Source organism: Dryobates pubescens, chromosome 13, assembly GCF_014839835.1.
Source record: "Dryobates pubescens isolate bDryPub1 chromosome 13, bDryPub1.pri, whole genome shotgun sequence".
In the NCBI taxonomy this organism is placed as follows: Eukaryota; Metazoa; Chordata; class Aves; order Piciformes; family Picidae; genus Dryobates; species Dryobates pubescens.
Genome location: NC_071624.1, coordinates 20,204,251 through 20,224,912, shown reverse-complemented (window position 1 = coordinate 20,224,912; position 20,662 = coordinate 20,204,251). Strand labels below are relative to the sequence as shown.

Here is a 20,662-nt window from a genome sequence, read left to right as displayed (position 1 = left end):
ATCCCTGCACCCCAACCTCAGCACAGCATCTCCCTGACACCACCCCTGCACCCCAATCTCAGCACACAGCATCTCCCTGACACCATCCCTGCACCCCAACCTCAGCACACAGCATCTCCCTGACACCATCCCTGCACCCCAACCTCAGCACACAGCATCTCCCTGACACCATCTCTGCACCCCAACCTCAGCACAGCATCTCCCTGACACCACCCCTGCACCCCAATCTCAGCACACAGCATCTCCCTGACACCATCCCTGCACCCCAACCTCAGCACACAGCATCTCCCTGACACCATCCCTGCACCCCAACCTCAGCACACAGCATCTCCCTGACACCATCCCTGCACCCCAACCTCAGCACACAGCATCTCCCTGACACCATCCCTGCACCCCAACCTCAGCACACAGCATCTCCCTCTCCCTGTCCTTGCCCAGGGGCTGCCAGAGGATGATGAAGTGTTGCAGGGAGCAGCATCAGCTCTTCACCCTGGGCAGCTGCATCCAGCTGGGCAATGAAGGAGTTTCTTTCAGGGATGTCTGTTCCATGTTTTCCCAGGCAGGTGGTGGAGTCCCCAGCCCTGGAGGTGTTGAAGAAACCTGTGGCCATGTCCCGTGGGGCTGGGTTGCTGGCTGGCCTGGCTGATCTCAGGAGGGTGCTGGGTGCTGATTGCCTTACCAGGGGCCTGTGGGGCCTCTATGGTTCTGTGTTTACTCTCCATATGAGCTCCACATAGTCTCAGGGAGGCTCCAGAGCACAGTCTGAGGTGGACCATTCTAGAGAGTGAAAATGAACACCAGCTGCCCTGGTGCAGCACCAGCATGACTGTGTGGAACCACAGGCAGCTTTAGGCTGGACAGGAGAACAACTTCTTCCCCAAAAGGGCTGTCCAGCCCTGGCCCAGGCTGCCCAGGGCAGCAGTGGAGTCCCCACGCCTGGAGAGGTTTCAAAGCTGTGCTGGGGTCATGGTGGGACTGGAAGACCTTAAAGGCCTCTTCCAACCCAAACCATTCTGTGATTCTAAGCCAGCCATGCTGCAGCTCTGTGAGCTCCTAAGATGTTGGCCTAGGGTTGAGGTTCCTGTACTCTGTTGTGCTCATGCAAGCATCCTGCACCCCCAACGTGCCAAGCTGCCCAAGCTCCCTGCTCCATGCAGCAGCTCTGGGGCTCTGGCTCCATATCTCTCAGCATCTTGCCCCACTGCTCCTCCACACCCAGCTGAGCTTTGAGCAGCACTGCCCCAAACCACAGCTCTCTGCTCAGCCTCAGGAATGGTCCCAGGCCAAGCATCCTCCTGGGCCAGGCAAAGGGCAGCACTGACCCTGGAAGGATGGATGGCAAGAGAGGGAAGATGAGAGCAGCTGCACTAAGTGACTGCTCTGGTATGAGCAGAACTAATGGCTGGAGCCCCTCACCTTCCTCTCACCATAACATCCAGGCTGGATGAGGCCTTGAGCAACCTGGGCTAGTGGGAAGTGTCCCTGCCCATGGCAGGGCATTGGAGCTGGATGAGCTTTAAGGTCCCTTCCAACCTATCCATCAATTTCCATGGAAACTTGTAACCCAGCTTTGAAGCCTTAACCTCTCTAAGACACCATCCCAGAAGACAAAGGCTCCAGAAGCTAATGGGCAGCAGGGTGGGAGACAGGACTGGCACAGACACACAGCAGATGTCTGGCTTCTCTTTCACACAGGGTCTCAGAAGGAAACCAGGCTAAATGATGTTGGGGTTTTGTCCAGCAGGTTCAGGTTTGCATGGCTGCAGTCCCACCCCCAGGCCCCAGCTGACACCAAGCCCTCCCTCATCTTGAGAAGCTGCAGGGGAGGACTGAAGGCTGCACTCCTGTGCATCCTGGACTTGTGACTGCTCTTCCTCCCTGAATCAGCACTGGGTTTGAGATGTAGGCCAAAGCTCCCAGCAAGCAAGGCAGATGGGTTAGAGGAGAAGCCATGCTGGGAAATGCATCAACCCTGCCCCAGCTGCTGACTCCAAGAGGACCCAGGAGGGATGCTTGGAGAACTGCTGGTGAAGAGCTTAAAACCAGTAATGATAACCAAGAGCAGGTTAAGGTTTGTCCTGCCAGCACCTCCCAGCTTCCAGCAGTCACTCAGGGTGCCCTGGGAGAACATCTCAGTTTGTCCAGCACCACTCTGAAGCTGCTCATTTGTTCAGCCTCCACAACACCAGAGGGAGTGGAGCTCTGCATAAGCACAGACAGCACCACTTGTACCTGCCAGCCACACAGGGAAGCTCAGCACCCCCAACACCCACCTCACATGGGAGCTGAGAGGACCAAGCCCACACACATGTCCCATGGCAGACCCCAACACAGGGCCAGCCAAAGGTACGGAGCAAGGGAGGACAAGGGAAGAAACTGTCCTCTTGGATTTGCTTCTGCAGTCACAGAGTGGTGGGGTTGGAAGGGACCTCCAGGTTGAGTCCAACTCCTGCCAGAGCAGGGTCATCCAGGGCAGGGCACACAGGAACACAGCCAGGTGGATCTTGAAAGTCTCCAGAGGAGCCTCCTCAGCCTCTCTGGGCAGCCTGCTCCAAGCCTCCAGCTCCCTCACACCAAAGAACTTTCTCCTCATGTTGAGGTGGAGCCTCCTGGGTTCCAGCCTGTCCCTGTTGTTCCCTGTCCTGTCCCTGGGCACCACCAAACACAGCCTGGCCCCTTCCTCCTGACTCCCACCCCTCAGATATTGATAGACATTGATCAGGTCTCCTCTCAGCCTTCTTCCCTCCAGACTCTCCAGCCCCATAGAACTGTAACATGCACTGTGCTGGAAAGGACTCTCAAAGGCCATCCAGATCAGCCCCTGCAGTCAGCAGGGACATCCCAACCAGAGCAGGCTGCTCACAGCCCCATCAAGCCTGACCGTGAACATCTCCAAGGATGGGGCTTCCACCACCTCCCTGGGCAATCCCAGCCCAGACCCTGTTATCTGAGATGACAGCAGCCAGGGTCAGTCTGATATCCCAGGGGTTACACTTGCAGGGAACCACTGGGTGGGAATTTAACTGAAGGAGAAGAGGCTGCTGCAGCTGTGATTTGGCTTGGGCTGACCCAGGGCCTGCTGAGAGCCTTAATGACCTTTCCTTCAGGCCAGCCTGTTCTGGGCTCACACTGCAATTAGCCTTCCCTTCCTGCCATCCAGGCACAGAGCCCAGGGCACTCAGGTTATTACAACCTTCCAGCATTAATTGGTGCTGTTGCCAAGCTATGGAGCTCACCCCCCCACTGTGCTGCACACTTCAAGGCACACGCAAGGGCAAGCTGGGCTCCAAGAGCCTGGGATCAAAGCAAGCTGACTAGGCTGAGTGGGTGCTGGGTCCCTTCACAGTCAGCTCCCCAGCTGGCACCAGCACAAACAAGTCCACTGGGAGCAGCAGCAAAGAAAACTCCACCCAGAGAGGCTGTGGCTGCCTCCTGCCTGGAGGAGCTCAGGGCCAGGCTGGATGAGGCCCTGAGCAGCCTGGGCTGGAACTGGATGAGCTTTAAGGTCCCTCCCAGCCCAACCCATTCTGTGACTGTGACACTGAGAGCTCTGAAAAGGCTCAGGCAAGGTGGGGTCAGGAGCTGCCCAGCTCCCCTCCACGGGTGCACAGCTCATGAGACATCTGTCCCCAGGCAGCCTGAGCAGCCAGCTCTGCAGCCCTGCAGCGAGGGGAGGAATGCAGGGTCAGGCCTCACTCCTGCCCAGCTCTGCCTCCCTGGGGAGACAGCCAGAGCCAAAGGGAGAGCACTGAGGGTCTGAGGGCCTGGGAAACACTAAACAAGCTGCTCTGCTGCATCTCCCAGCACCAGCAGCATTTCCTCCTCCCAGCCTGAAGGAGACACCCAGATTGCTAAGGATGAACTCAGGCTGTCCTCCAGATGCCCTCAGGAGCAGGGGAGCTCTGCTGTACAGCTCTGCTGTACCAGCTGTGCAGGTACCCAGGGCCAAAGAGGTCTGGAGAGTAGTGCTGGCTTTGAGCCAGGGGCTACTCCAGATGTGCTCCAAGACTTTGCTTTACAGACTACTTCCCTCACTCATGCCCACAGCTGGGACAATGATATTGTCCCTCTGCTGAGAGGTCCCAACACACACAAGGGTGGGGCTTGGAAGGGACCTCTGGAGGTGACAGAATGGTAGGGGTTGGAAGGGACCCCGGGGTCCCAGCCCCCTGCTAAGGGAGGTTCACCCAGAGAAGGTCACACAGGAACACATCCAGGTGGGTTTGGAATCTCTCCACAGGAAACTCCACAGCCTCTCTGGGCAGCCTGCTCCAGGCCTCCAGCACCCTCACAACAAACAACTTTCTCCTCCTCTTCACATGGAACCTCCTGGGTTCATTTGTGTCCTGTCCCTGGGCACCACTGATCAAAGCCTGGCCCCATCCTCCTGGCACCCACCCTAGAAGTATTGATCAGCATTGAAGAGGTCCCACTCAGGCTGCTCTTTCCCAGACTAAAGAGCCCCAGTTCTCTCAGTCTCTCCTCATCAGAGATGTTCCAGCACACCTGGGAAACTGGTCAGCACCCATGGGAGTGGGAAGCCCCATCCCACCCATCTGGGGAGAAGGAAGTTGCCTCAGAGGGAAAGCTGTCCCAGGTCAGCCCAAGCAGTGCACAGGTGGTGGCTGGTGCCAGCCCTACAGCCAGGCAAACAGCAGGGCCTGGCTGGCTGTGCCCAAGCTGCTAGCACAGCCCCACAGCAGCACCTGGACTATGGATTCTCAGCCTCCACTGAAGCCTCCCAACACCAAAAATCCTTCAGTGACTTCTTCTTGGAATCCAAGGGGACAATCCAAGAGGAATGGTTTGAAGCTGAGGCAGAGCAGGGTCAGACTGGAGCTGAGAAGTTCTTCAGTAGGAGGCTGGGGAGACTCTGGCACAGGCTGCCCAGGGAGGCTGTGGCTACCTCCTCCCTGGAGGTGTTTCAGGGCCAGGTTGGATGAGGCCTTGGGCAGCCAAGTACAGTTGAGAGTTGTCCCTGCTGATGGCAGGGAAGTTGGAGGAGATACCTCTGAGGTCCCTTCCAACCTGAGCCATTCTGTGCTGCTGCTGCCTGGGAGAGCCCTGCAACTGTACACAGGCACCGCAGGAGGCACACCAACCCTGCCATTTGCTTCCCTCCCTCCCAAGCTTCCTTTTTTCCTTCCCTCAAAGATGTCTGCAGCTAAATGAACACATTACAGCAAAAATCTTCTTCCTAATTTGTCCCTGGGGTGCTCTACTGACCCTACCAGGAGCTATATTTACATGTGCAGTTTCCTGGCTGGGCTCATTTGCAGTCCCCTTCCCCCTGCAGCTGCCTGGGCAAGGCTGGCCCAGAATCCAATTAGCTTCCACCACCCTTGGAATCAAAGAGGAATGAAAGAACCAACCCTAACCAAGCAAAATAAAATTAAGGATTTTAATTACATCATTCTTATTATATGCCTGAATACTTACAGTTCCCATGCTCTCTGGGAGGGGGATGGAGAAGCTAGAGAAGGGCCAGGAGAGAGGCTCTGCCCACCCTTAGCAGCACAGCACAGCTGGGGGAACAGGGCCTGGATGTCCTGTTGGGGGCAGGACCTGCTGGGCACCAGAGGAAGGAGCAGCTGGTCCCCAGCATCTGCCAGGAGTGTGACAAGCCCAACAGCTTCCAGCTTCATAGATGAAGAGGCAGCTGCAGGGCATGTGGCTCTTATGTGAGGAGCATCCTTTCACCAGCATCCCCTGCAGGGTGTCCAACATCCACCCAGGAGGTGTTTTTGCTACAGCTGGCAGAGTCCAGAGTGAAGGGACCCAAAGCCCACAGACACTTTGGGCATCCCTTCTCTTCTCTGTTCAGCCTGGAGAGAAGGCTCTGGGGAGACTTTGCAGGAGCCTTCCAGCACCTGAGAACTGGGGAGGGGCTTTAGACAAGGGCTGGGAGAGACAGGATAAGGAAGCTGAGGGGGAATTTTCAACCAACCACACAGGATGAGGGGAATGGCTTTGAGCTGGGAGATGGAGACTGGAGATGAGGAAGAGATTGTTTGCAGTGAGGCTGGGGAGACTCTGGCACAGGTTGCCCAGGGAGGCTGTGGCTGTCTCCAGCCTGGAGGTGTTCAAGGCCAGGCTGGATGAGGCCTTGAGCAACCTGTGCTGGTGGGAGGTGTCCCTGCCCATGGCAGGAGTTGGAAATGGATGAGCTTTGAGGTCCCTGCCAGCCCAATCTGTGATTCTACAAGGAGCAGAGCCTGTGACAGCTTTGGTATAGGGAATGGGGCTGGGGTGAAGAACAGCACTTGGTCAGCCACAGCCCAGGGAAAAGCCAGCTGAGCACCCAGCTCTGTCTGAGTCAGTGAGCCAGCAAGCAGAAGCCTCCTTGGCTTCTGGGATTGTGCTTGTGTCACACTGACCAGCAGCAGCTGTCTCACTGCAGCAGCTCTGCTGGGTTCCAGACCCAGCTTTGCACAGGGGCAAGGCAGGGGGGATGTGGATTCCCAAGACCATGTAGGTCTTCACCATGACTGAGGTGTTTCACTCCCTTCCCTGTCACATCCTTTAAGGCTCCAGCTTTTGCAGTTCAGGTTGAGTGCTGCTGTGGCTCCTCAGACTTAACAGTCATGCCCGAGCATCTTTGGAGTCCTACTGGGACAGGTTCCTCCATGCCCCCTCCTGCTCAGCAATCTGTGCTCTAGCTCTTGGCTTCCTGCCTGCCTCCAGGAGCTGCTCAGCTGATCTCCACTGTCATGTGTTGAGCTGAATCAGAGAATCACAGCATGGCTTAGGTTGGAAGGGAACACAAAGATATCTACTGCAGCCCCCTGCCATGGGCAGGCACACCTCCCACCAGCACAGGCTGCTCAAGGCCTCATCCAGCCTGGCCTTGAACACCTCCAGATGGAGGCAGCCACAGCCTCCCTGGGCAACCTGTGCCAGAGTCTCCCCACCCTCACTCCATAGAATTTCTTCCTCATCTCCAGTCTCAGTCTCCCCTCTCCCAGCTCAAAGCCATTGTTCCTCATCCTGGCACTCCCAGCCCTTGTCACAAGTCCCTCCCCAGCTCTCCTGGAGCCCTTCAGGTACTGGAAGGCTGCTCTGAGGTCTCCCTGGAGCCTTCTCTTCTCCAGCTGGACAGCCCCACAAGAATCTTTCTGCATTGGCTCCCCACTCCTACACCCTTCCTTCAGAGGGGAACAGAGACACATGGACAGAGCTTTCAAACACTCTTGCAGAAAAGAAGCAGCAAGGAGGAGCAAAATCCCCAGGAGGTGATCAGCTCTGAGCCATCTTCCTCCTCTCTTGCACACAGCTACACTGACAGCTTGTGAAGACTCAGTGGAGCTCCTCACATGCCAGAAACCAGTCTGATGGTGAAGTGTCAGCATATTTCTAGCTAATAAAAGCTGTGGCATGGGAGGGGAGAGGAAAGAAAGGAGACTGATTGTCTTAGAGACCGGGATGGATTTCACAGCAGAGGGTGCTTCAGGCCAAGGAAACTTTTGTTCATACCTAAAGAGTGGAATATTGCTGACTCTGGAAGGTTTCCTTTCTTCCACAACATCTCAGTGGAATGAGACTCTGAACACTTTGCAGTAACCACAGCAGACTCTCCATGAATCCAGGTGTTGTTCTCCATCTCAGAAACACCCTGGCATTGTGGCCCTGCCAGCAGCCAGTCAGGGCAACAGCCCCCGAGAGCAGTGAGGGCCAGAGGTCTCTCTGGGAATGAGGGGAGGGGGGAGAGGGCTTGCTCAAGGCAGGCACTGAAGCAAGGCAGAGCAGTACCACATTGGAGTCAAAGGAGAGACAGCACTTTGAGCAACAGCCCCTGGGCCTTGCGTCTGTGCTTCCCTGACTCAGCTGGAGCCTTGTTTGCCATTGCCGTGGTGTTCCAGGCAGTGATCACCTGGGCCTGGTGCTGTAAACAGCAAACATCAGTCCCTGCTGCCAGGTTTGTGCTCTTGGAGTCACAGAATCAGTTTGGTTGGAAGAGACCCAAGGCTGAGCCCAGCCATCAGCCCAGCACTGCCAGGGCACCACCAAAACATGGCCCTCAGCTTTGAAACCCTTCCAGGGACGAGGACTCCACCAGTGCCCTGGGCAGCCTGGGCCAAGCCTTGACAACCTTAAGGGGAAGAAACTTTTCCTCATGTCCCCTGTGGAGGCCATTTCCTCTCATCCTGTCACCTATTACAAGGGAGCAGAGCCCAAGCCCCACCTAGCTCCAGCCCCCTCTCAGGGAGCTGCAGAGAGCAATGAGGTCTCCCTCAGCCTCCTCTTCTCCAGGCTGAACACCCCCAAGTCCCTCAGCTGCTCCTCCCCAGCCCTGTTCTCCAGACCCTTCCCCAGCTTTGTTGCCCTTCTCTGGACCTGCTCCAGCTCCTCAGTATCCTTCAGGGATTGAGAGCCCAGAACTGACCCCAGGATTTGAGATGTGGCCTCACCAGGGCTGAGCTCAGGGATGATCCCTGTCCTGGTCCTCTGGCCACAGTATTTAACATGGGAAGCAGTGAGGCAAGTAGGGAGATGTGTGAAGAGCATGGGGAAGGGCAGACTGGTTCTGCCCATCCATTCACTTGGTGGCTGTGAGGACGTACCACAGCAGAACCAATTCCCACAACTGAGGCATAATCTGGCCCTGCCCTTTTGCATCTGTGACAATCATCCTGTCCAGCAGACAGGCATAGTGCCTTCAGGTGAAGCACAGCCACTTACTGGCTCCTTGTAAACAGCAAGCCCTGCAAATTAACAAAGGAACCCAAAGCAGCCAGCTGCCTCCTGCAGCCTCACCTCAGAGGCACTAAGGAAGGGGCTCCCAGCAACTGCTCTGCACTGCTGCTGCGAGGCACATCCAGCACTGCTCACATCAATACTGCAGGAGCCAGGAGAGAGCAGCAGCCTCAGCCCAGTGTGGAAGCAGTGTGCAGCAAGAGATGCCTGCTGGCTCCTACAGGGAAATGCAGAGCAGGAAGCTGCCCTGATTCACCAACCGAGACTGGTGAAGTTCATCACCACTATGAGAGGGCAGAGGGGCAAAGCTTTCCACCTTCCCCAGCCTTCCCTCTGAGGACTTGTTCTCACCATGCCAACAGATCACAGGACACAGAGGGGCAGGGGCTGGAAGGGACCTCTGGAGATCACCGAGTCCAAACCGCTGCCTGAGCAGGGTCAGCCAGGAACACATCCAGAGGTGTCCTGAAAATGCCCAGAGGAGGAGGAGGAGACTCCACAGCCTCTCTAGGCAGCCTGCTCCAGGCCTCCAGCACCCTCACAGGGAAGTTGTCCTCACCCCTTTCCCAGGCAGTAGCCCCACAGCCCAGCCCTGAGCACAGCCACAGCTTTCTGTCCCTGCTCCACGGAGGGCTGTCTGACAAACTGCACTCGGGCAGCCTGGGCATCAGGTGCTGGCACAGCAAGGCCAAAACCCTCCCCTCAGCTCTGTTGTACAGTGCCTTGCAGAGCTGGCAGCCTCAGATCTCACTGACCTCTGCCAGCAAAGATACCCAACAGCTATAGAAGGGCCAGCTGGAATTCAGCATCAAAGCACCCCAGCAGTAAGAGGTCAGTGGAGGAATCTTTTGTCCTCAGGCTCCCACCTGAGGCACAAGGCATTAGCACAAGCAGGTTCAAACCCCTGGCTCCAGCACAAATGCTCTCAAAGAGCAGCCCTGCCCAGACAGCAGCTCCAGAGGGAGGGGTCAGGAAGGGCCAAAATTCAGACTTGTGCCAGTGGCTGTCCTGCACATGTGTATTCCAGTTTGTCACCAGGAACACTGCAGGTCCTGCTGCCTTTCAAGGACCTGGAGTTCTTTGGCATGGGGCTACCATGTTCTCTACCACCAGTATCCAAACCAAGGTCTCTCCTTCACTCCCAGTTTTTGCAGACCGATCTGTAACCATCCATAAAAGACAGGGAGGGAGGCTCTGAAGAAGCAGCACAAACCTTTCTAAGGCAGCACTCAGCTCCCCCAAGGGGCAAATCCACCCTCTTTCTTTGACACTCCCATCGATCACTTCTCACATCCTGCAGAGGAAGCCTCCTTCCCTCATGGAGCTGCAATTCATCCCCAAATCCCATCCATCCCAGGCAGCCGCCTCCAGCCAGCTCCTTGTCCACAGACAGAGCGGGCCTCACGTGCTGAGGGAGGCTGGACGAGGTGAAGAGAGGGTCTGGAGCAGACACCCAGTGTGCAGCAACAGCTACCGACCCTCCTCTGGCAGGGGACCCTTGCAGCATCCCAGTTTTTCTCCAAATACAGCAGATCAGACCAAGACCACCAGCTGCACCTACAGCACATGAGGAGGAAAGCTCCAGGGGTGTCTGAGTGCTGACAGCAGCAGTGTGAGGAAGCACAGAGGCAGGGAGCTGCTGGAGAGTACCTTGCCAGAGCTGGGTGCAGCACATGGGAGCTGGTAATGAGACCCACCTCAGGCAGGGCCACAAAGCTGTGCTGCCACAGGTTCCTTCCTGCTGCTGCCCAACTCCTTCAGCTTTATCTGCTGTTGAGCTGACAGCCTGGAGCAAAGGGACAATCGGTGCCCCAGCCCTGCTGCTCACAGTATCTAACACAGGAAACAGCACAAGGCTGTGCCCATGCTGCTTGGGGGTTTAGGACTCACTTTGTCAATAGAACTGAAATTACTGCCTGTGGTGGGGGAGCAGAGGAAGGCACCCCCGAGAAAGCCGCTCAGGAGGTGGTGGAGGTGTTCAGGAAACTTGGGGCCATGGTTTAGTGGTGCTGGTAGATGGCTGGATGGGATGATCTTGGAGGGCTTTTCCAACCCAAACAGGTCTGTGATTCTATGAAAGTCTCTCGAGACTGCAAAGGATCAACAGCACAACAGTCTGTGTGCCAAGGCCACCTGTGAGGTGGCTAAACCAAGGTTTGCTGCATTCCCAGGACCACAAGTTAACAGTGTGAATAGGGACAGCTGAGAAACACAAGGCATCAGGAGGAGGACAGCAGCACCTGAGTGCAGACCCTGCTGGCACAGGACCAGGCTGTGCAGTGGAGGCACTGAAGGCCTGGTCACTGGGGGAGGAGGATCTCACCCCCCTTGGTGTGACCACTTCATGCCCTGAGGTCACCAGCAGCTTCCAGCACTGCCACAGCCCCAGGAGGTGTTCAGCCTGGGCACTCAGCTCCACGGGGCCCTGGGCAAGCTGCTCTAGGGGAGGATGTCCACTGACTGCAGGGGGGTGCAGATGACCTCTGGAGGTCCCTTCCAACCCAAACCATTCTGTGATTCTATGAGTCCTTCTCCCACCCCAGCTGAGCCCCCCAGCCTGTTCCTGGTGTAAGACCCATGCTGAGCACTCAGTGTTTGGGTCCAGCTGTGACCTGGAGCTCCAGGTTTCCAAGGAAATCTGCAGCCAGAGGAAACAACTAAATGAGTCTTCTTGGTGTTAATTTAACATCCTACAGCCCAAATCATCTTCTCAGCTGAAAGCCTTGTGGGTCTGTAAGACTAATTCTGCACAGCATGCCTAGTGTCCAACAGCCACAGCAGGAATCCATGGAAGGGAGAACACCAGAGAAGGAAAAAATACTTGTTCTTTGCAGAAGATGTTCCCTCAGAGCACTGCAGACCTTGACAGGCACTACCCCCCCACGGGGTCTGGCATCTAACCTCCGGCCAGCACACGACTCCACTGCTTAGCCCTCACAAGGTCACAGAGTGATGGAGCCACTTGGCTGAGCAAACCAAGCACTGATGGGACACTGGGCAGGCACTGCAGGTTACAGGGAGCTGCCCACTTCCTCCACCCTGGCACACAGCTCTGTGCTCCTCTTGGCTCAACACAGACTCTTCTGCCCCACCTCTGCTCTCAGCAAGGGCTCCCACCAAAACCCTACACAACCCCAGCATGGTGCAGGTTGGAAGGGACCTCCAGAGACCACCCAGTCCAACCCTCTCCTACAGCAGGGCACCCACAGCAGCTTGCCCAGGAGCACAGTGGCCAGGGGGGTTTGGAAGCTCTCAAGAGAAGGAGACTCCACAACCTCTCTGGGCAGCCTGCTCCAGGCCTCCAGCATCCTCACACCGAAAAAAGTTTCTCCTCCTGGTCAGGTGGAGCCTCCTGGGTTCCAGTTTGTGCCCATTGCCCCTTGTCCTGTCCCTGGGTACCACTGACAAGCACATGCCAGCCAAGAAGATAAGGCCCAGCCCTCCTCTCTTATACTTGTGAAGAGTACTGGAGAAAGGGCAATAGGTAGCCAAGTAAATGAATGAATACCCTCCCCCACTGAATTTGGCTCCAGCAGCCCCTGGAGAGCAGCTGCCATTCCGTGGCAGCACAAAGCAAATTGACTTCCACAGCTTCCCTCACAGCCATGGCTGCTCTGCAGACAGCACGGTGTGGGAGAGGGACAAGGGGAAGGAGCTCTGCATCTTGGCACATCACAGCCTCACTGCTTGCCCTCACACACAATAATTAGCACTGGGACCGTTAACGAACTAACAGCTTCCCCACAGACTCTCTGAACAGGACTGAGGAGCTCAGCACAGCATTTCCCAGCCTGCCCTGACTGCAGCCATCAGCTGCAAAAGGACCAAAGCCACCCCAGAGACCACAAGGCGAAAGGGATCCCACAGGGCTCCGGCCAGAAGGAACTGCAACTGTGTCAGAGGTCCTGGCCTTAAAACAAGGCCTGCCCGGGGCAGCAGCCCCGGAGAAGCAGGTCCTCAGCAAACCACACCTTCATCCCCCAGGCATGACTCAGCCACCAAGGAATGAGACCCAAGGGCTCCTGTTCAGCCAGGCTGACTCCCTGCACCAGCAGGAGTCTGAGCTGAGAAGCTGCCACCTGCCACAGGACAACCTTCCCTTTCAGCTGCCAGCCTTGGCCCCCTGAGAAGCTGAGCCACAGGTTTGCATCTTTCAGGAGAACCTGCCCCCTGAGAAGCTGCATCCTCAGGGACCTCTCCATCCAGGGAAGCTCTGCACACAAGGAGACTCCACAACCTCTCTGGGCAGCCTGCTCCAGGCCTCCAGCACCCTCACACCAAACAGGTCAGATGGAGGCACCTGAGTTCCAGTCTGTGCCCCACATCCTGTCCCTGGGTACCACTGACAAGAGTCTGTCAAACTGGAGAACCTCCCCATCCAGGGACACCAGCCCAGGAAAGGAATAGAAGAGAAGATTCTGCAGTGTCAGAGACTTGACACTCAGAACAAATATTTATGCTTCTCCCTCTGGTTCTGTCCATATCACTTATGCCAAAAATAAACCTGAAGGCTGCAATGGAACAGGAAAGTGTTCCTGAAGTCCTCACCCAGGGCTGACCAACAAATCCAGGCTGTACATTCCTGAGCAAGTCAGAACTGCCAGTGGGACAGTGCCAGCCTGCACCCCATGTCTGGTGATGAAGTGGCTGCACCTACAGGGTACAGGGGAAACAGACTGGAGAGAAATGCAGTAGCTGGAAACCAGGGAAACAGGAAAGCTGGAGCCAGGCTTCCAGATGGAATGTTTTTGACAGTCCTGATGTTTGATTCTAGCAAAAACAAACAAATAGAAAGCTGCACTTGCTACTTCACAGCAGCCTCTGAAGGCAGGCACAAGCCTTCCCCAGGAGCCCACAGGAGACCTCCTTGCTTCACTCTGGTCTCACTCCTTCTGCCCTGTGCCACTGCTCCCCCAGACCAAGGCCAAGGGCCCCACGTGCAGGGCAGGAGCTGTGGGCCTGAGGGACACCACACAGAGCTGCAGGGCTGCCACCCAGGGCCTGAGCACTGCCACTTCTGGAGAGTTCTGCAACATGCCCCAGAGAAAGGAGCCCTGACTGACATGTGTGGCTGTGACTAGGGCCAACACCTGTGGACAAATAAAGCTGGGAGACATCTCCATTGCTGCAGAGCTGCAGCCCTGCCCCTCCACTTACACCTCACCCAGCACCACCCATCCACAGCCACCCTCCCACACAGCCATGAAGTCACTACTGCAGCTTCATCCCACCACTATCTGTCAGAGCAGTATCCTTCAGCCCTGAGGAGAAGGGCTTGGGGGTGCTGGGGGTGCAAAGCTGGACAGGAGCCAGCACCAAGTGCTGCCAGCCCACCCCCAGCCTGGCCTGGGCTGATCCCCAGCAGCATGGGCAGCAGGGGCAGGGAGGGGATTCTGCCCCTCTGCTGTGCCTGCTGAGACCTCCCTGCAGTGCTGGGGCAGCTCTGGAGCCCTCAGCACAGACAGGGACCTGGGGGAGCAGGGCCAGGGGGGAGGAGGCCACAGCAGTGCTGGCAGGGCTGGAAGCCCTCTGCTGTGAGGCCAGGCTGAGGGAGTTGGCCTTGGGCAGCCTGGAGAAGAGAAAGCTCCAGGGAGAGCTTCTGGTGGCCTTGCAGTGCCTCAAGGGGAGATCAGAAAGCTGGGGACAGAGTTTTTCTCAGGGCCTGTGGTGCCAGGCCAGGGGGGGATGGTTTGAACTGAGAGAGGGAGATGAGAGTGGAGAGGAGAAATGGTTGACCCTGAGGCTGGGGAGAGCCTGGCCCAGGCTGCCCAGAGAGCTGCCCCATGGCTGGCAGCAGTGCAGCTCAGGTTGTTTGGGGCTGTGAGCAACCTGCTGTGGTTGGGGATGTCCCTGCTGGCTGCAGGGGGTTGGGCTGGATGAGCTTGGAAGGTCCCTTCCCACCCAAACCATTCCACACCTCCATGGCTTTACTCCTGCTCTCCAGTTCCCAGGATTTCTTCTTTTTAGAAAATGTCAAACATTTTTCCCCAACCAGGCTAAGCTCAGCCCCTGTTAGAATTCAAACAAGGTGTCTGACTACACAACACAATTTGCTATCACTCATTCACATCCTGCACCCAGTCCTTGATGCTTTATCCCATCACAGACATCACTGACATGCAGATGGGGACAGGCTGGGAGAGCTGGAGCTGTTCAGCCTGGAGAAGGCTCCAGGGAGACCTCAGAGCAGCCTTCCAGTACCTGAAGGGCTCCAGGAGAGCTGGGGAGGGACTTCTGACAAGGGCTGGGAGTGCCAGGATGAGAGACAATGGCTTTGAGCTGGGAGAGAGGAGATTGAGACTGGAGATGAGGAAGAAATTGTTGAGAGTGAGGCTGGGGAGACACTGGCACAGGTTGCCCAGGAAGGCTGTGGCTGCCTCCATCTGGAGGTGTTCAGGGCCAGGCTGGATGAGGCCCTGAGCAGCCTGGGCTGGTGGGAGGTGTCCCTGCCCATGGCTGGGCTTGGAGCTGGAAGATCTTTGTGGTCCCTTCCAACCCAACCCCTTCTATGATTCCATGATCCTGTGAGCTGCCACACTGTGCCATGCCAGCAGCTGCCCCTGTACACCTCAGCCATCCCCACCCCTCTCAAAGCCAGCTCCCCACACTCAGTTCTTCAGCCACAGGTTTTCTAATGACTGGCTCCCCTCCCTGCTGGATGCTTGCTTCTCAAGGCAAGTGACATCCTGTGCCACAAAATAAAGGAGTGAAGGTCAGAGAGAAGAGACCATGAAGATAAAGCCCTAGGAGGGTCACTGCACACCCAGCTCTCCCCCAGGGCCTGCTTCCTTACCTTTTGAGGCACAAGCCAGTAACAATTTCTCTGATGCCACCCTTGGCTCTTACACTGCCGGCTCAGGCTTTGCCTTCATCTAAAGAGGAAGGGGTAGTTTAGGGACACTTCAGAACATGGTCTAGTGGTCTTGGATAGAAGGTTGGACCTGATGATCTTAGAGGTCTTTCCCAGCCTTGAGGATTCCATGATTCTAACTTGCTTCTGCACTGGCTCTCAGCAGAGGGACAGGCTCAGGTCCTGCCTTCTCCAGCTGCCAAACCTCAGTGGCAGTGCCAGGGCTGAGCAGCAGAAAGCATCTGTCAGAGGCTGTGCAGGAAGGTCTCCCCCTATCCTAAGCTACAAGCCCACCCAGAAGCTTTTGTTTGCCCACTCTCCTTCACACCTCAGCATCACAGAGCTCCTACTGATGCTGCCCAGACCAGGGCTCTGCTGCTGACCTCACACAAACCACTTTCCCCTCCCATCTTCCACCAGTTTACATTGGCAGCAGCGAGTGCTCAGCACCCAGGGAGCCAGCAGGGACCTCCCGGCCACAAAAGCAGAGCCTGCCTCTTGCTCCAGCCAGTGCTGCACAGACCCATCCACACCCCACCTGCAGTGCCAGGCAGTAACAGGGATGTTCTCTCCAGGCAGCTTCCCAAGGCACAGTGAACCACACAAAGGGACTTCAGAGGCTGCCAAACTCCCCCCACAGCCCCAGCACAGCCATCCTCACACTGAGCTCCCACCAGCACCCAGCCCTTGCCCTCCACTAGCCTGGCATGCTTTGATACATCATCTGTATCCTCTCTGCCCCTCGGCCAGGTATCTCTTCTGGAGACCCAAACCACCCTGTAAATGGTCCACAGCAGCATCCAGCACCACCAGCCTTTCCCTGAAGCCTCTTACAGAAGGAGTTTACCCTTCCCCCACTTCCAGGCAGCACTGGCCCCGTGGGACTTTACGGGGTCGTGACAGCCACATAAAGGCTCTGAGCAGAAGAGGGGCTTGCAGCCAGCACTGTTCTCTCCCCAGTTCCAGTGAAGCACTCCTCAGGACCTCCAGGGAACAAACACCAGCATTAAGGGACACTGGAGCTGGGCAAGCAGAGCCCTGGCTGAAGCACAGGGGATGCGCTCAGCACAGTGCCACCTCTTCAAACCCAGCCGAGGTCCAAAGCACAGTGGTGCTCGTGGTGACCACTGCCTGAGCAGCGCTGCACTGTCCCACCAGACACCTCCTCTGCTGCAGCCTGGGGACAGCCCCACTGTAGCCACCCCACAAGAGCCCAAAAGGGAAGGAAACACCCACAGTGCCTCCCCAGCCAAAGAAAGCTGGGCCTTGAAAGTCTGATTAGTGTAAGGACAATTAATTATACGAAGCAAATACATTTAGGGCTTAATGAACACCTCGATTAGGAGGCACAGATGCCCAGCAGCACAGGCTTTGAAAGTGCCAGTAGTAAAGCACAGACAGCAACGGGGGCACCTCAGTGCTTTCTGGGGCAGTGCTGGGAGGTGAGATCCTCTTGCAGCTCAGCTCCAGAAGCAGCTGGATGAAAGCAGCTCTGCCCACCCTCTCTGGGCCTGGAGCTGTCCTGGGAGCACGACCACCCACACATGTCCCACCCCAAGCTTGTCCACTCCAACCCACAAGACATGTCCCAGTCAGCAAGAATAAATACCTGGAGAGTTTTTGAAGGCAGGCTGCATTCACTGGCATCAAGTGGCTTCAGTCTGGAACTACCAGGACCCAGTGGTGCAGCAGCTGCAGGGACCTAAGCCCAGCCTTCCTAACGTACGAGGCACTAACATGCCTGAACTCCTCGCTGGGGTGGTAAGAGGCTGCTGCTTACGCTCCTGGTTGCTAAGATCTGGCCCTCTCCAGGCAAAAGCCAAGGGAGCAAGCTCAGGAAATGCAAAGTATTGCTCTGCCTAGAGAGGAGTCCTGCTCACAGCACACACCCCAGCCCGGGTTGCATGCAGCACAGCAACTCTGCCTTGTGCAGGGGCATGCCGGAGCACGGCTCCAGCGTGCTGCTTCGCTTTTTCTCTTCAAGCAGCCGAGATAAGGACTCTCCTCTTGCCTTATCTAGTTTCAAAAGCAACACTTAAAAGCCATCCCATGTCAAACACCAGAACAAATTGAAGCTGCCAGAGATGCCTCACAGGGCGGAAATTAACACCTGATGGGAAGTGGCCTTGTGAGCTTCCCTCGGAGCCACAGGGTGCTGCGCACAGAAAAGCAACAGTTCCCGTTGCCATTAAGCCACAGCTACCACAGACGGGTAAGGGTAGCCTGCGCGGAGGGGCGGCCGCGGCATCCCCGCAGGAGCAGCACCTCTTGCTCACGGCGTCAGGCCTCGGGAGCTGCGGCTGAGCCTCCCCCAGAGCCAGGCAGGGGGACGGAGCCCTCCGCACAGCCTGCTGCGAGAGGCGTGCGAGGCGGGGCCGGGGCAGGGCAGCTCGGCACAAAGCACTGACCCTGGGGAAGCCAAGCGGCGGAGCTCAGGCTGATCCGCAAGGACGCGGGGACAAGCCTGCGCGGAGCTCACCGCGCTTCATACCGTCTGCTCTGCCCCTCTCTCCCTCAGGAAAAGGGCGAGGGATGCCCGCCGTGACGGACAAGCTGCCCCGGATCCCAGCTTCCAGGAGGATCATTGCTTTGCCAGGAATATCCGCGCTTGCCGAAGCCGTGCGGCGGGGGCTGCCGCCCCCACGGCGCATCCCCAGCCCCGCTGCGGCGGCGCTCGGCTCCCGCAGCCCGGGCGGGGGGGGAAGAAGCAGCTTCCCCCCCGCAGCAGCCTGGGAGAGCGCACCCGCTGCCGAGCCGCTGCCGAGCCGCTGCCGAGCCGCTGCCGAGCCGCAGCTCGGATCCCAGCCGCGTGCGCGTGCCGCCGCTCCGCGCCGCACCTGCCCCAGGCCGGGGCAGAGCCGGCTGCAGCCAGGGGACCCGCGCGGGCAGCGCGGCCTAGGCGGCCCCGCGGGCGGCGCGCGCGGGACGCAGCCCCGCGGGCAGGACGCGGCGAGGCGACGGCGCGAGGCAGCCCCGCGGCTGCGGCGAGCGGCCCGCCTCGGGCGAGCGGCCCGCCTCGGGCGCGCGCCCCGTCGCGGCGGCAACGGCGCCGCCGCCCCGCGCTCACCTGCGCTCGGCTGCTGTCGGCCGCGCTCGGCACCGCTCGGCTCCAACGTGCCTCTGTTTGCAGCGCCCGGCCAAACTCCCCGGCCCGCGCCCTATCAGCGCGCTCCGCCCCCGCGCCGCCGCCGCCCCGTCGCCTCCCATTGGCTGGCTGCGGCCGCACCTCCCGGGCCCGCGCGGCGCCCACTGGTCCCCGCCCGGCCCTTGACCGTGACGGGAGGAGCGGCCCCGGCCCGGTGCTGCCCGCGCTGCCCCGGGGTGTGCGGCGGTAGCGGCTTCAGGCGTGAAGAAGGGTGGCCAGCAGGTGGGGGAGGGTCTCCTTCACCACTACTCTGCCCTAGGGAGGCCACATCTGGAGCCCTGGGTCCAGTTCAAGAGACAGAGAACTGCTGGAGAGAGTCCAGGGCAGGCTGCAGAGCTGCTGAGGGGCCTGGAGCAGCTCTGGGAGCAGCAAAGGCTGAGAGCCCTGGGGCTGAGAGCCTGCAGAAGAGCAGCCCCAGAGGGCAGCTGAGCAATGCTCAGCAAGAGCTAAAGGAGCTGTGGGGGGCAAGAGGCTGGGGCCAGACTCTGCTCAGTGGTGCCCAGGGCCAGGCCAAGGGGCAGCAAGGGGCACAGAGTGGAAGCCAGGAAGTTGGATGTGAAGAGGAGGAGAAAGTTGTTTGTTGTGAGGGTGCTGGAGGCCTGGAGCAGGCTGCCCAGAGAGGTTGTGGAGTCTCCCAGAGAGCTTCCAAAGCCACCTGGACACTGATCCTGGGCAAGCTGCTGGAGCAGGGGGCTGGAGTGGATGATCTCCAGAGGTCTCTTCCCACCCTGACTGCTCTGTGGTTCCGTGATTCCCCCCTGACTGCTGTCCTCCTGACAGCTCAACATCTTCTCATTGTGCTCCTGGGCAAGCTGCTGTGGGTGCCCTGCTTGAGCAGGGGCTTGGACTGGGGGAGCTCCAGAGGTCCCTTCCAAGGCCACTGTACTGGTTTTCTGTGTAACCAGAAGAACACACAGGCTGGGGGCAGTCTCTTGGGTGAAAACAGGGGGGGTTTTGTCAATGCAGACTAGCACAATGACGGTGCCAGGGCAGGCAGCAGCAGGTCTGCTGGGCCCAGGACACTGTTGCAGGCAGAGGAATGGAGTGTGAGGGACACGATGTGGTGTGGGGGACACAGGCTCAGGTTGCTCCCTGGGGCATAGGTGGTTGGGCTGTCAGTGGGGGGTTTTCCCTGAGCTGCAGCTCCCTGGCACCATGGGAGCACTGGTGTGAGCAGCAGCTCCAGGGCAGCACCTCCTTGTTCTCCAGCCTGCTCGCTGGCATGAGGCCAGTGTCCTCTCACCCAGGCTCCACCTCCAGACTGCTGACACTCAAGCATTTTGCGAAGCCTTACAGCACTGGGGAGAAATGCTGCACATTAATTCCACTGCCATCAGCCAAGGGATTCTTGCAAGCCAATGCCCTCTGTGTTTCATGACTTGTGTTTTGCCTTTCAGTTTTACCCTCTCTCTTTTACCTACCTGGCTGAGGGTTGCCCATGCCCTGGTTCCCACTGCAGCTCCACACCCAGCTGTCAAGTGTGTTTGCTGTGGGAGCAGTGAGGATGTTGGGTTTGTGACCGGTGACTGGCAGCCAGGCGAGCTGGGCCCTGCTGTGACCCCACTGGCTGCCAGGATCCCCACCAGGGGATCTCAGCTGTGGCTGGAGAGCAAGAGTTGGATTAAATCCACATTCCTGACTCACCCCAGCGCTGGCTGCTGCTCCTTCCCGCTGTGACAGCAGGCAGGCAGGCAGAAATGCTTGTTGCCTACTTCCAGAGGATCCCAAACAATCCCCTGCTTTGCAAACAAATGAATTCTTACCATGGCTTTCACAGCACAGAACAAGTCCAGATTAAAAAAGCCACTTGAGGTTTGCTACCAGCTTTGGTTCCCATCCCAAGAGCCTGCTTGGGCTGTCACTGTTTAGAGGAGTACTGAAAGGCAATGAAGGGACACTACTGATGCAAAGAGTGAAGCTGTGTTGTGAGCCTGGTGGGGACCACCAGCTCTGACACTTACTCATTCTTTGGT

General features: G+C 57.8%; 1 protein-coding gene across 1 annotated transcript in view; it reads right to left on the bottom strand.

Moving 5' to 3' along the window:
• CAMKK1 (calcium/calmodulin dependent protein kinase kinase 1) overlaps positions 1–17,792 on the bottom strand; it is an 85,915-nt gene extending 68,123 nt beyond the window's left edge. Inside the window, exon 1 of the mRNA XM_054166967.1 lies at positions 17,748–17,792. Within this exon, the coding sequence (XP_054022942.1) occupies positions 17,748–17,792 (45 nt within the window). The remainder of the gene's footprint in view (positions 1–17,747) is intronic.
• Positions 17,793–20,662: the final 2,870 nt, after the last annotated feature.